The 13,167-nt window shown below is 41.2% G+C and overlaps 1 protein-coding gene across 1 annotated transcript; it reads right to left on the bottom strand.

The window, feature by feature from the left end:
- Nucleotides 1-2,664: 2,664 nt before the first annotated feature.
- Nucleotides 2,665-5,332, bottom strand: znf706 (zinc finger protein 706). Its single transcript, XM_082520352.1, has 3 exons — nt 5,224-5,332; nt 3,524-3,659; nt 2,665-3,398 (listed from the first exon to the last, which is right to left on the bottom strand). The coding sequence occupies exons 2-3, from the start codon at nt 3,656-3,658 to the stop codon at nt 3,303-3,305; spliced, it is 231 nt and encodes a 76-aa protein (XP_082376478.1). The 5' UTR covers nt 3,659; nt 5,224-5,332; the 3' UTR covers nt 2,665-3,302.
- Nucleotides 5,333-13,167: the final 7,835 nt, after the last annotated feature.

The raw sequence follows: 13,167 nt of genomic DNA, 5'->3' as shown, positions 1-13,167 counted from the left end.
GTGTGTGTGTGTTTGTTACTTCTGAGTAGTCAGAATTAAAGGAAGTCAAGCCACATTTCCCCCTAAATGATTTAATTATGACAAAGAAGACAGATGGTGTGGTCTTTATGGTTTGAGTGACTTCACACATGAAGTGCAATGGTGTGGTTGTAGCCATGTCTGCATGGTTGGCTTACACACTATATTCTTGCAGTTATTGTGTTTCAGCTGAAGTGAAGCGTTTGTCATTACTGGACATGTTAAAGACCTCTTTATGCAGACCGAGTTGCATAATGGTTTAGAGGTTTTTGATTGTTAACTGCTGCACATTGAGCCATTTCAGCTGATCCAAGGTAACAGATGCACAATTTGAACTTGTTTTTGATATTTGGTACCGATTCTGTCACTTCCTGTACATATTTGTGTTTAAACCGGTGAGTAAAGCTCTGTGTAGCTGGGAGAGGAGATTAATTTATTCAGTTAAAAATGTCAGAACCTCCTGGGATGATGTTCATGTCAGCTGCCAGTTACTCTCTGTGAGTCATCCTGCCATCCCTACAGTTAAAGCTCTGTATCCAGATACATTCAGTTCTTGGTGGGTGAGAGCTGATGACACATAAATGACATTCATTTACATAAAAGTTTTACGATTTTCCTCATTTTCTGTCGCACAGTAAATACTATTAAAGTGGTGGATGCTTATAATAAACCGGGCCAGCCTACATATGAGTAAGCCGTAAGCCAAAAACTCAGGCTTCACACATTTTATTCTACTCCCGGGGTGTGTCCGGTATTACTCACTCAGCCTATGCAGCACACCCAAAGCGTCCCACACTGCCTCACAAAAAGGAGTGTAAAACCAGTGGTCATTATCCAAGCACGGTATGCTGTCATGCAATGAACTGAAGTAAAAAAAGACAGCCTTACAGTCACGAGACTAAAAATGTAATAACTGTGTAACTACCAGTATTTATTTATCCAGCCTGTTTTCATCTGTTTTGCTCGACAGTTACTATGTAACTAACAGCACAGAGAAAATGACGTGATCAGTGATCACTGTACACTCACTGGCTATTTTATTAGGTACACCTGATGGTTAAAGAGGTATCACAGAATTAAAAAAGGTGCTGGAAATATTCCTCAGAGATTAATGTCAATGCTGACATGATAGCATCACAGTTACTGCAGATTTGTCAATAGAGCATCCCAACAATGCTCTATTGGTTTGAAATCTGGTGACTATGGAAGCCATTTGAGTACACTGATCTTATTGTGATGTTCAACAAAAGTTTGACATTATTTGAGCTTTGTGATATGATATAATCACGTATCAGATGGGTACACTGGTTATAAAGGGAGCCATAATACTCAGGTAGGCTGTGGGGTTTAAACCATATGCAGCCTGAACTATTGATACAAGGCATGATAGGTCTATACCTTCACATTATTGACACCAAGTTCTGATTCTACCATCCTAATGTCACAAAGGAATTTGAGACCGAACGATTGCCCAGTCTTCTTCCAGTTTTGGTGAGCTTGTGTGAATTGTAGCCTCAGTTTCCTATTCCTACCTGACAGGAGCGGCGCCCTGTGTGGTCTTCTGCTGCTGTAGCTCATCTGCTTTTAGGCTCAATGTTTGCATTCAGAGATGCTCTTTTGCATGTCTTTATTATAGTGAATGGTTACTTGAGTTGCTGTTGCCTTCCTATTAGCTTGAAGCAGTCTGGCCATTCTCCTCTGAACTGTGACATCAAAAAGCGGATTTCACACAGAGACATTTCACTGGACATAGCCATCTGTCAAAAAGAGGAAATGTGGGAAAATCCCAGTAGATCAGCAGTTTCTGAAATACTCAAGAGTAGCCCGTCTAATACCAATCACCATAAACCGGTTAAATCACATTTTCTCCCCATTCTGATGCTCAGTTTGAACTTCAGCAAGTTATCTTAACCATGTCTAAATGACTAAGACATGAGAAGCAGCAAATCAGAGAAAGTCAGATTAAAGTTGAAGGAGCGCACAGAGCTTGTTTTACACAGGATGCACTGAGCTGTACAGAGGCTCAATATAAGATGCATAAGAAAGAATTTGAACTGAATCTAGCAGAGTGCAAAAAATAAAAACATGGCACTGGAAATGATCTCCAGAGATCCACTTTAAAGCCGTTTTCAGGAATGGAATCGAGGCTCACGCCTGGACTTGTTCAAGGTTGTCCTTTCCTCACTTATAGCCCAAAACAGTAGATAATCCCATCTCACTATTGGGAATACTCAGTTTGGTTTAAGAAAAGGCGGTGCCTGGAAAGAGTGGAGCTGGACGCCCACTCGCTCGCTGTAAATCCACGGTAATTGCCCAAGCTAGTCTCACAATCGGACATCGCACAGACTTTGTTCTGCTCTGCCCAGATTCTGAGTCAAAGACCATTAATCCCGAAGGGCAAACAGGTTCTCACATGCAGCCTCGCTGAGTAATAAGAAAAGAAACAGTCAGGTTTAGAAGGCAGGAGAAAGTAAAAAAGAGACTTTGGAAGGAAGACAATAAATTACTCGGCACAAAATTAAACAACCGACACACAAGCAGAGTGAAGGAACACAGGGACTGTTTGTGATAACATTACCTGCTTAAACACATAATGTATCAGTGAAATTCATCCTTGCCAGAAAACATTATCACACAAAGCAGAGCTACAACAAAGTGAACCTTTAATAAAATGACTTAACAATTCATCATTGGAGCATACATTCATTGGTTTACAATTCATCCAGCAGCTTGGAAATGGCTATCAAAATGTCACTTTTTTTTTACTGAAACAATTACGAAATTATGATGAATTAAAATGAGAATATGCAGTAATAACCAGGCAGACACGACCGAGGACGATTTACGCTCTGAGCACTTATGGATAAAGATTCACAGTCCCAGTTTCCATTCAGCACTCAAAGCACTAATTAAGAAGACGAGGTCAGTTTTGTCACCGCTGTAACTTCAGCAAACACTGTGCATTTATCTCGAGCGATCAATCCACCAAAGCTAAAGCGTAAAGAGACAAGAGCGGGCAGCAAGAAATACTCCAATACGCCAGTTTGTTCAGGGAAGCTGAATAAGAAGCCATCTCCTTTTACAACTTTTCATCGTTCACAGGTCGTACAGGTCTGCTGTGACATGTATTCGAAGACGAGCACACCGGACTCGACCCGGCCTGTTAAAGAATTAATAGACAAGTGCTTCATGTTGGTCACGTGAAATCATCCGTTGCTGTCAGACTGAGACGAGAGCAGAGCCGGCACAGGGTTGAAGAGTTTAGTATCCATGTCGACGACCACCTACGCCTCCACTCCCTCTAACTCAGGGGGCAGAGGGGATTTTGGGTGTTTGCTCTCAAAGTGCTGCTTGAAGGTTTTGGGGTCCGGCATCTGAGACTGTAAGAAGAAATGAAACATCCAACAGTTGTTAAAGGAAAGGAGGATTTGGAGGAAAAGGCACTGCATTTGGTTTCAAATATGACTCCCACCCTCATTTGGGAGTTCTGAGGGGTCATACTTACTCTGCACACAGCGCAGGTGAATACGAGCGCTGCCTTGGCCGCCGTCTTTTGATCGTGACCTTTGGCCTTCTTCATCTCCGCCTGCTTCTTGGCGTTTTTCTGCTGGGACTGAATCTTCTGATGCCCTCGTGCCATGCTGGGAATGCAGAGAGAGGAAGATGTAAGGACAGAATACTTATGCATGAGCAATCAGTAAGTAAACAACTAATTACGGTTATTTTTGTGTGTAAGGAGCAGCTTAATAATACCATGTTTGCTCATAAACAATTAGAAAACAGTGATCAATCAAGGACTTCCTTAAATGCAGTTTAGGGTTTAATGCAGCAGTGTCAAACATAAGGCCTGGGGGTCAAAAGAGGCCTGGCACAGACTCAAACGAGCCCACTGAATGGCTTTGGAAAATGTGAAGTATGGCATAAATTTTGGACTTTTAACTGTATTTTAAGTTTCAGTTTTACAGCATTACCTTCACTGATAAACATCACCCTAATGGTCATATTACACCAAATTAAGTTATAGATAAACAATCACATGACATTTTTACGGTCTACTATAGATAGTAAGTAGTTAAACTTCTTTATGCTGACAGAAACACTGATTTCACTGCTTCGGCCCACTTAAGATCAACACGAGCTTTATGTGGCCCACAATGTAAAATAAGTTTGACAGTATTAGTGCACTAAACATTACAAACACTTACCATTGTGATTTTCTCATTTCAAAGAGAAAGTAACTTTCCCCCTTTTTGGGGGACCAGGACCAGGTTTGTCAGCTTTATGCTACAAGGTAATTACATTTTGGCATTTTTACAAGCTTTACAACCAAAGGAACAAGTTTTCTCATGCTCTTACAGGCTTTTAAATGTTGATCTTAGCTTTAATTGACTAGTTTAGCCTGTTCTCTGCAGATCAGATTGTCAGTGAGTGAGAACCTTGCTTGATAACGGTTTGGGTGGATACCAGTAAAGGTTTGGTTATGTAACCGAGATGTCTGTCGAGGCTCATAACTACAGGACAAACAGTCACTGAGTGTGTGGTACCTTTAACCCATAGACCAAAAATAAGGTTCTGCTGAACAACAACACAATGCTGGGCCACAAAAAAAAGCAACAGATTTTATCATTTAGATTGCTTTTAGGGGGCAGAAATCCCCCCCCCCCTCCCCCCCCACACCCTCCCCCCCCCCCACACACACACACACACACACACACTGTGACTGACAGACTGCACTGTGGGGGGTCCAGGGACTTGGTAATGTGGCCTTGCTCACTAGACGCTTCCATAAATAGCCCTCTGTTGGTCAGCAATGTTGTGAAGTGTTGTAAAACCATTTTTTTTTTAAACAAGCTGCTCTTTAAAAACTAAGTAGCTCCACTGGTTCCTGTTAGTTAGTCATTAAAAATGGCTAATGTCGGTGATATATTTACTCAGCTCTTACTGCTTTTTGAGGTTTCGTCGTTTGTCTGCTGCTCTCCTCTGTTTTACAACACAATTTGCAAGTTAACGTCACTTTGTCTTCACTAATCCAGCTGCTAGCTGACAGTTGGTAGCGTTTACACTGTACGTGCTATTCGTGTTAGCTTCGCCGACCGGTTTAACCATATGAAGATTTCACTGCTCGCCGGGAGTAGCATTCTTACAGACAAGCTATATACTCTTATATTATAGCGAATAAATGTTTACAGAGATAAGAGCCCTTACCTTTTAAAAATGGGAGTACGTGTCGTTTGCTAGGTGCCTGCACACTCAAATGTGACAGCTGCACAGTTCACACTAACAGGTGAACGTCACGCTCTGTTCATTGACCATGACAAGAGTCGGTAATTATATACTTTCACTGATTTTAGCGACTAAAAATGTTTACTTAAGAGACTGTATTTGGACAAAAATTATAAAAACAAAATACAAGATAAAACATTTTCTCATCGTATATAAAACTGCATTGCGAATTACAGGATAAGGTAATAATCAGTCATTAAAGATATCAGAAGTGCACCTGTGCTCGTTTGTTCATTAAGTATCATTGTAACATAATATACCATAAAAGTCCTCTTCGTGGTCAGCCAAAATTCTTTTTCTGAGATGCAGAAAGTAAAGGAACAGCATACGAGGTTAACCAAATCTAAATAAAAGGTGAGCTGATATGTACAAATATTGAAGGGATCCCTGAATGCACCGTTGTTCAAATCGACGTGCTGAAGACACAGAATGTTGCCACTGTCGTCCCCTAGTGTCTGAATTACAGAGGTACAAGTGTTTAGATCAGTCACTGTAGTTTCATGTACAGGATTCCACACCAACACTGACTGAGAAATCAAGTCAAGCTTTTTGATTTAAACATAATATGATGGGCCTTGAGTTAAAATTCATTGTGTACCCAGTTTTGTATCATTAATACTGATCTTTAGAGCACAAAAGTGCAAATATTACGCTTGGGTTTTCATCTTCATTCATTTATTTTGTGAAAATAAATTTTGTGAAAATGTAAAAGTAATCGTTTCACATAATTGGACTTATTTTATTACCATTAATTAAAATTGGACATTAGTCAAAATTGGACATTATTCCTCTGTACTGACACATGGTAATCTTACTATTGTATACACTGCTCAAAAAGAATAAAATCTTGATGAATGACATATTCAAATAGAAAATCTTTATTTACAATATTTAATTTGTTGTGAGCAAATGAAGAATAATTATCAACGTCTGCATTTTCAACTCTAAATCATCAACCTTGAAAAGTTTTCCCTGTAAAGTTTTCCCTTAAGCTGTGAAAATTATGAAAATGGGAAGCAGGCGCAGCAATTTATTGAAACATCTGTAAACACATATGGAAATACAAGATAAAAGGCAGAAACAGTGTTTGTACAACTCCATCGAATTGAATGTCAGTAAGTTGAAGAACAAAGATGTTCATACCAAAGTATGAACATCTTTGTTCTTCAACACAGCCTGAACTCTCTTAGCCAAAATTTCTTGCAATTTCTTGAGGAGTAGTTCTCCAGCTTCTTGAAGGACTCTCATCCAGACCTCATCTATGTACAGTCACAATGATTTCAATCAAACATTTCAGCAGTCTGTAACTCTGTTACCACTGATTTTCAGCCATACTTCCTTCCCCTGAGACCATTTCTGATGAGCCTTCAGTAAACAGATGGATCAACTGAAGGTCCAGATCTATCTACTGGATTTTCTTCCTGTTTTTTAAGAACACGACTTTCAGATACTGCTCATCTCCTGTAGATTTTTTAGGTCTGCCACTTCTTCTTTGCCCTCCACTTATCCGGGTTCCTCTAATTTGTTGAGGCCACACTCCACACCATACAGAGATATGCCAGGTTTTCAGCTGGTGGTGCTGATGGTGCTATTTTATATATGTCAGGTCAGGTAACACTTCATAATAAGGTCCATCACTAAGGGCGTAATTCACCTGTAATTAAATGGAATTTCAACGCACTTTATTTGAAATAACAATGTAATTATATTTACCTTAAATACTCAAAAAATAAAAACTCAAATACTTACACTAGAATAAAGGGGTAAGCTGTGATATTTTCATTTTGCTGTAATTATTATGAAGTGTTTCATCACTGGTGTTGTCTCTTCTCTGTGTCTTTCACTGGGATTACAGGTGGACGTTTGCTTGCTACACAAGCAAACAGTTGGTACAGAAAGAGTCCCAAAATCTCCACAGTAAAAGAAATGAGCTCCCTCAGAAAAACACTAGGGGGCCTCTTTGGAGGAGGAACCGGCCGTGCTCCACAGTGAACACTGGTATGATGTGTGGAGGAATTTGTTAGTGTGCCACCAGCGTCCACTAACACTGGAACGCACATGATACCAGGAGTAAAATTTAACATCCTGACGTGTCATCGTAACAATCTCACCTCAAAGGTTTGCTGCACTTTTACATTTATCATACATATTTTAACCACGCAGTGCTATGCAAACACTGCAGCAGCACGGCCTGTACGCACCATCATGTGGTTCACTGTGCTGCATTAGATGTTTATCTCTTCTGTCGTTGACACTGGTCACAGTGAAGCTGTTCACCGCCACTCGTTATTTGACTAAATTCAGCTAATATGTAAATGTTCTGCAACTGCAGTCATCACACGATGGATATGCAGACAAGTTGTCTCGATAACACCAAATTATTAATAAGAGTGTGAATAAAAAAACAGGAAAAAACCTGCTGTTTGTGTGTTTTTGTTCATTTCATCACATTAGAGTAATCCAGCCACTGTGTTTGGGTAGGAGAGAGAGAGGAGGATCTATTTTTATCCACTATCAGGCACTATGGTCCATATTCCTGTTGGAGATCATCTCAACAGGTGTCATGAATTTCTTGAGAGAAATATTATCATTGTGAGAAAAGCCTCCAGCAGGCCTGTTGCGCACCCCCTCCACCTCCCCATACCAAGAAAAGAGAGATAATCTTTTCAGTCTTTTGTGAAAAGAGGGAAATATCTCTCAAGAGAGAAGGATGTGATTATGCTTTGAGAAGGGGGGCAGACAGTAAAAGAAAGAAAAGCGTGTGTAGGGGGTGGGTTGACAAAAGCCACACATTGCTCAGATTCCCCCACCCTGGAGGATGTTGTGCAGGGACTTGCTAGCTTAGGTTTGGGGTGGGGTTCTCCAGCCTTAGGGGCTGTGTGAAAGCAAATCTTCCAGGTGTCAGCTTCAACAGTGGAGGAGAATATTATCTGGCTGTCCATTGTGAGTATGAATAAGCAGGGTTTGCCACAGACAGCAAGAGATGTGTTTTTTTTCTCTTCCATTTGGGTCTTCTCCTCCCACCATGAGGGCTTTCCTTCCTCACACCCAGATCATGGTGTAAATTACTTTTTTGCTATGTTGCTGTCAAATGTTTACTTTTTTTGGTTGTTTATACACTTTATACGAGGTTAAGCAGAATTAAGAAGAAAAATAAAAGAGGCTGGCAGCAAAACCGCACACAGAGGGAGAAACGTCCCCTGTCAGAGGTGAACAAGGCCTCCTTTTCTCCTCTGGAGGCTGTTTAGTGTAGAGGAAGTTGGATTTCATCTTCCCCATTAGCCACTTCCTCTCACTGCTCCCCCTTTCGCGCTTTCCCTTTTTTTCCGAACCAACAGGTTTAGCCGCAGTCCACACCACGGCTCGCATCACTGTGACATGCCACAATGTTGCCAGACCAGTCAGGCTGTACACAAGCGGTGACACAGTCACAACAAATCCACTAGCCGACAACTTCCACTGCTGCTTCAGCAACCCGGCTTTATTGATGTAAACAACACGGGAAGCGCTCGGAAGGTTATTTCACGGCAAGAAAAGAAAGAAGAAAAGAAGAAAGAGACATCAACCCGATTAAAGATTAAACCGCCGATATCAACCCAGTCTGAGGAAACGAGTGTTTCTGTTCATTGTTTCATTAAAACTGATTCCGAGAAATCACATCACAAGGGCATATCATGCCTTCGGGGAGAGGGAAGTTAATTTCTTACCTCCGCGCAGTCACACACGCCTACATCCTCGCAGAGTGCAGCTGAAGGAGAGGTGAGGTCTTGGGTCGGGCAGACATAAGCTGGTCAAACAGAGGCTGATTGTGAAGGTGGTGACAGCTCACCAGCAGCAGCTCTCTGATATTTCAACTGTGACCGTTGGTGAACGGAGTCAGCAGCACTGGAAGGCAGCTTTAGCACAAATTTAAAGGAATTTGTAGTTTATCAGACAAAGCAGATCTTTTTTACGGTCCTGGAAGTTACCAAAATCTGACAATGTGAAACTGAGGTTTGTACATTGCACACGGTTAGTTTAAAGTGCTCTGACAGACTAATTAAAGGGTAGAAAGAGGGTAAGTAAATAGGTTGGAGACTATGGCACACACACACACACGGACACACACAAAGAAATACTGAAGGATTAAAAAATGAAATATGTGAAGAGCAGTTTATAAGGACAACAAAATGTTTTTATGAAAGTTTTGGACAGTTTTATTAACTATAATCCTTTAGAGACCAGATACCAGTAGAGCGCTGGTTATTTACAGAGTTATCAGAAATTCAGCGAATCGATCCGTGGCTCACACACTGAAGTATCTTTTGGGCAGAAGTCCCAAATTTCCCCTAAAGCATCCATCAAGGAGTGAATGTTACCAGAAGTGCTCACACAAAGAGAAAAGTGGTGTATGAATGTTTGGGTGATTGGGTGAATGTGACTTGTAGCAGGAAGCACTTTGCGTGCTCGAATTGAGTAAAAAGGCACTGTGTCAGTACCACTGCAACGCTTTGTTTCATTACTGAGAAAAATTGGGCTTAAGGGTGGTTGGACTGCCTGCATGTGCTGCAGACCATCAGAGCTGCAATGCTGGAGAAATTGTGGTTTCTAAGTTACCTCAAGGATCTTTTCTGTTGTGGTTTTGCAGTGTAGTGGTTTGCACAGTCACACATTCACCTAATGAGTGAAAATGCCCCGATTTGGTCCTGCGAGGTGTCTGGTGCAAAAACCTGCCAAATCAAAAATGCAGACTTAACTGCTCTGGTGACTCTTGGTGAATATGGGAGCAACTTAAAGTAGTAGTTTGAATGTCATTAGGCAAGCTGCAGAGGTTGGGAGTCTATCACACAAAGACAAAGAAACACTTCAAATTAGAATCACCAGTTAACCAGAGAAGTCTCTCAGTGGATTGTATGAGGGAAACCCACGCGTCCAGAGCCTGCATCAATGACACCCACTGCATCAGCAGCACAGAGACACCTGGGACAGCTCGTTACACTGACAAAGTCAATCCATCCATTTTCTTAACTGCTTGTTCAATTGTGGGTGGCACCGTGTCCAGTGTGTACCCTTTAGGCCTATGATCCCCTCCAAACCTTGAACTGGATAACCAGAAGAAGCTTAATGGATGTCATCAGTATTAATTCTGACACCAAAGCTAATATTATTCGAGCACCCATGCTGCAGTCAACCTTATCCTCTATGTTTGGCTTCATTCATGTTCAAGCATGTGTTTGCAACCCCTCATGTCATTCATCCACCCCCTCCCTCCACCTCTTCTTGATCTAACCTCCATCTGAATGTCAACATCCCCCCTCCTACATGCACACATACCCACACCCCTGTCTCCTTCTCAGCTGTGGGCTTCTCAACTCAAACAGGTAGACTCAGACACAAAATCCCAGCCAAGTCCAGACAAGCTGCTGCTCCTGCGAAAAAACGCCTGGAATGCAGGATACACCTTTCACCTCACAGTTGGACACACACACACACACACACACACACACAAACACACACGAAAAGTATGTGGTGGCTCGTGGCCCCTGACTTTCCAGTCTTGCTTTGGCCTGCTTGTGGCAGCTTGTACGTTAGCCCTCGCACGATTTCAGCTGTCATCTCGCCCCATGGCTGAGATTCCAGCAGGCGGGAGTCATGTAGGGGAAGGTAAAGATAAGAGAAAAGCTCATGTACAACCATTATTTTGATCTCACTCTGTTTTCTGTGCAGCGTTAATGAGTCGTGCATGGATTATGAGTCAACACAGACTTGGGTGCATTTAGGTAAAAGCCGCTCTTGTGTAATGTAACAGCCCTCGCTGTAATTTTGCACCTCTCTGGTGTTGTTGAATCTATTTCTTCTGTAATCACATGCATCTTAAAATGCAGCAATAAAGCTGGAAGGAGGTAGGCAACAGAGCTGAATAGAACATTTTTATTTCCTTCTTTTGTCTCTCTGTTGCTCTTTCACTCAGTCTGTGTGTTGTCAGAAGAAAGGGACCCCACCTGTATTTATCTAGCAGTCCCATTTACACACACACGTACACAGAGAGAGCTCAGCCAAGGCCCAGGTGCTCTGTAAAACAAATTGGACAAGGGAGGATAGTAATCACCAACAGGGCACGCAAACACACGCATCCTCAGACACACAAACAGGAACACACATGCACGCACACACACTGCTGACGGTTTAACTGAATCTGAAACGTAATTTTTGGATTTCCATATAAAGGCGCCCGAAAGCATTCATAAGCAAAAGGCTGGCATGTTGTCATGCAAACACTTCCATCAAACCAGTTTGGAAACGTCTCCCCAGCCGTTTCTCAAGCTTCAACAAAACTCAGGTGCAGACTTAGACAACTGCTCGGGTTCGGAGGAGATGAAACGTGATTTGTTTCCCCCTGAAATGCAAAGGAGAAAACAAAGGCAGCAGAAGAATTTCACTTTTTATACGCTTACTTAAATATTTATACCACTAATACTCTATAATAACATATAGATATACAGGTCCTTCCTTTAAACTTCTCTTTGAGTAAAATAAAGGAGTTTTATACTTTAAGCTGTATCAGTAATGCAGATTAAACAGAATCACAGGTCTACTGGGATTTTCCTTATATATGAGCAACACTCAGCACAGAGTCATTGTCTCCCAGTTTATTGCTAATTTTTATGGAAATTTCCCAAAATGGTAAATGATATAACTCAATGAGAGGTTAAAAAAACACAGGAAAATTAACAGTAAAAAAGTAGCATGGATAAAAATGCTTCAAACTGGTGCACTGAACTATATTTTTACAGATTTTGACTGTGCACAGCACTGCATTTTTTGTGGGTAAATATGCACATTTTAAATAAAACACTTCTCAATCCTGCGACTAAAAACATACAAAAAGATGTAACAATGTAAATTAAATTATACTCATTTTTGTTGATGTAAAAGCAAATTATGGCGAGGCTACTGTGAACATGTGTTACAGTCTTTGTAACTCAGTAACTCTGTAAGAGCTAAGAAAAGCTAAGAAAAAGGGGGGAGGGGGGTGCAAATAAAAGGAAATCATTTTCAGCTGGATTCATATGTTTGACTCTCTGACACTCAGGACTTGGGAGAAAGATAGAAATGAGATATTCTTATAGTATGGGGTTAGATTACCTGTCATCATTCTCTTTTACTTAGACTTCATGGTATTAAATTCATTAATGCATTACACATTAAAACTCATGTCCAGGGGGTCAAAACCTAAAAATAGAAGAAGCTGTAAATCTGTTTACAGCGTTATCTGTTTAAAATCTTAAACTATTTTACCATTTATTCAGCTTTCAAAAATAACATATATCACAATTGTGCTCAAATAATTAATTTCCTACCACTTATCCTGTTTCTCTTTGACCAAACAAGTCGACATATTGTTTATATACTGAGTATATATAGTATAGTTTTATTTGCTGTGTCTCTGCTCTGTGAATGGACACTTGTGTCCATCAACCGTCTTCATTAAAAAAAGAAAAATGAAGTTTTATATTCAGCAATTATAGATTGTTTGCACCCCACCTGACCACTTCCACAGTCATTGTATGACACACACACACACAGAGAGAGACACACACACACTGTTTGCTCTGGCAGGGTATTCCTAAACACTGGGATCTCCTTATACAATAGCTTCATTAAGGGGACAATGGCATTGTGTCAGCTAATGACAGGGCTCCTCCCTGCCTTCGCTCTGCTCTGAGATTACCTGGAACACACACACACACACACACACACACACACACACACACACACACACACGAGTCACTGAGGGGAAATCTGAGGGGTCAGAAGTAAAATCAGCCGATGGGGGAATGAAAGACAGCCTGAGGCAGTGAGTGGCCAGTTCGAGGCTGTGCAGTC

This window comes from Aulonocara stuartgranti, assembly GCF_965226115.1.
Source record: "Aulonocara stuartgranti genome assembly, chromosome: 22".
In the NCBI taxonomy this organism is placed as follows: domain Eukaryota; kingdom Metazoa; phylum Chordata; class Actinopteri; order Cichliformes; family Cichlidae; genus Aulonocara; species Aulonocara stuartgranti.
This window is presented reverse-complemented; position numbering and strand designations above follow the sequence as displayed.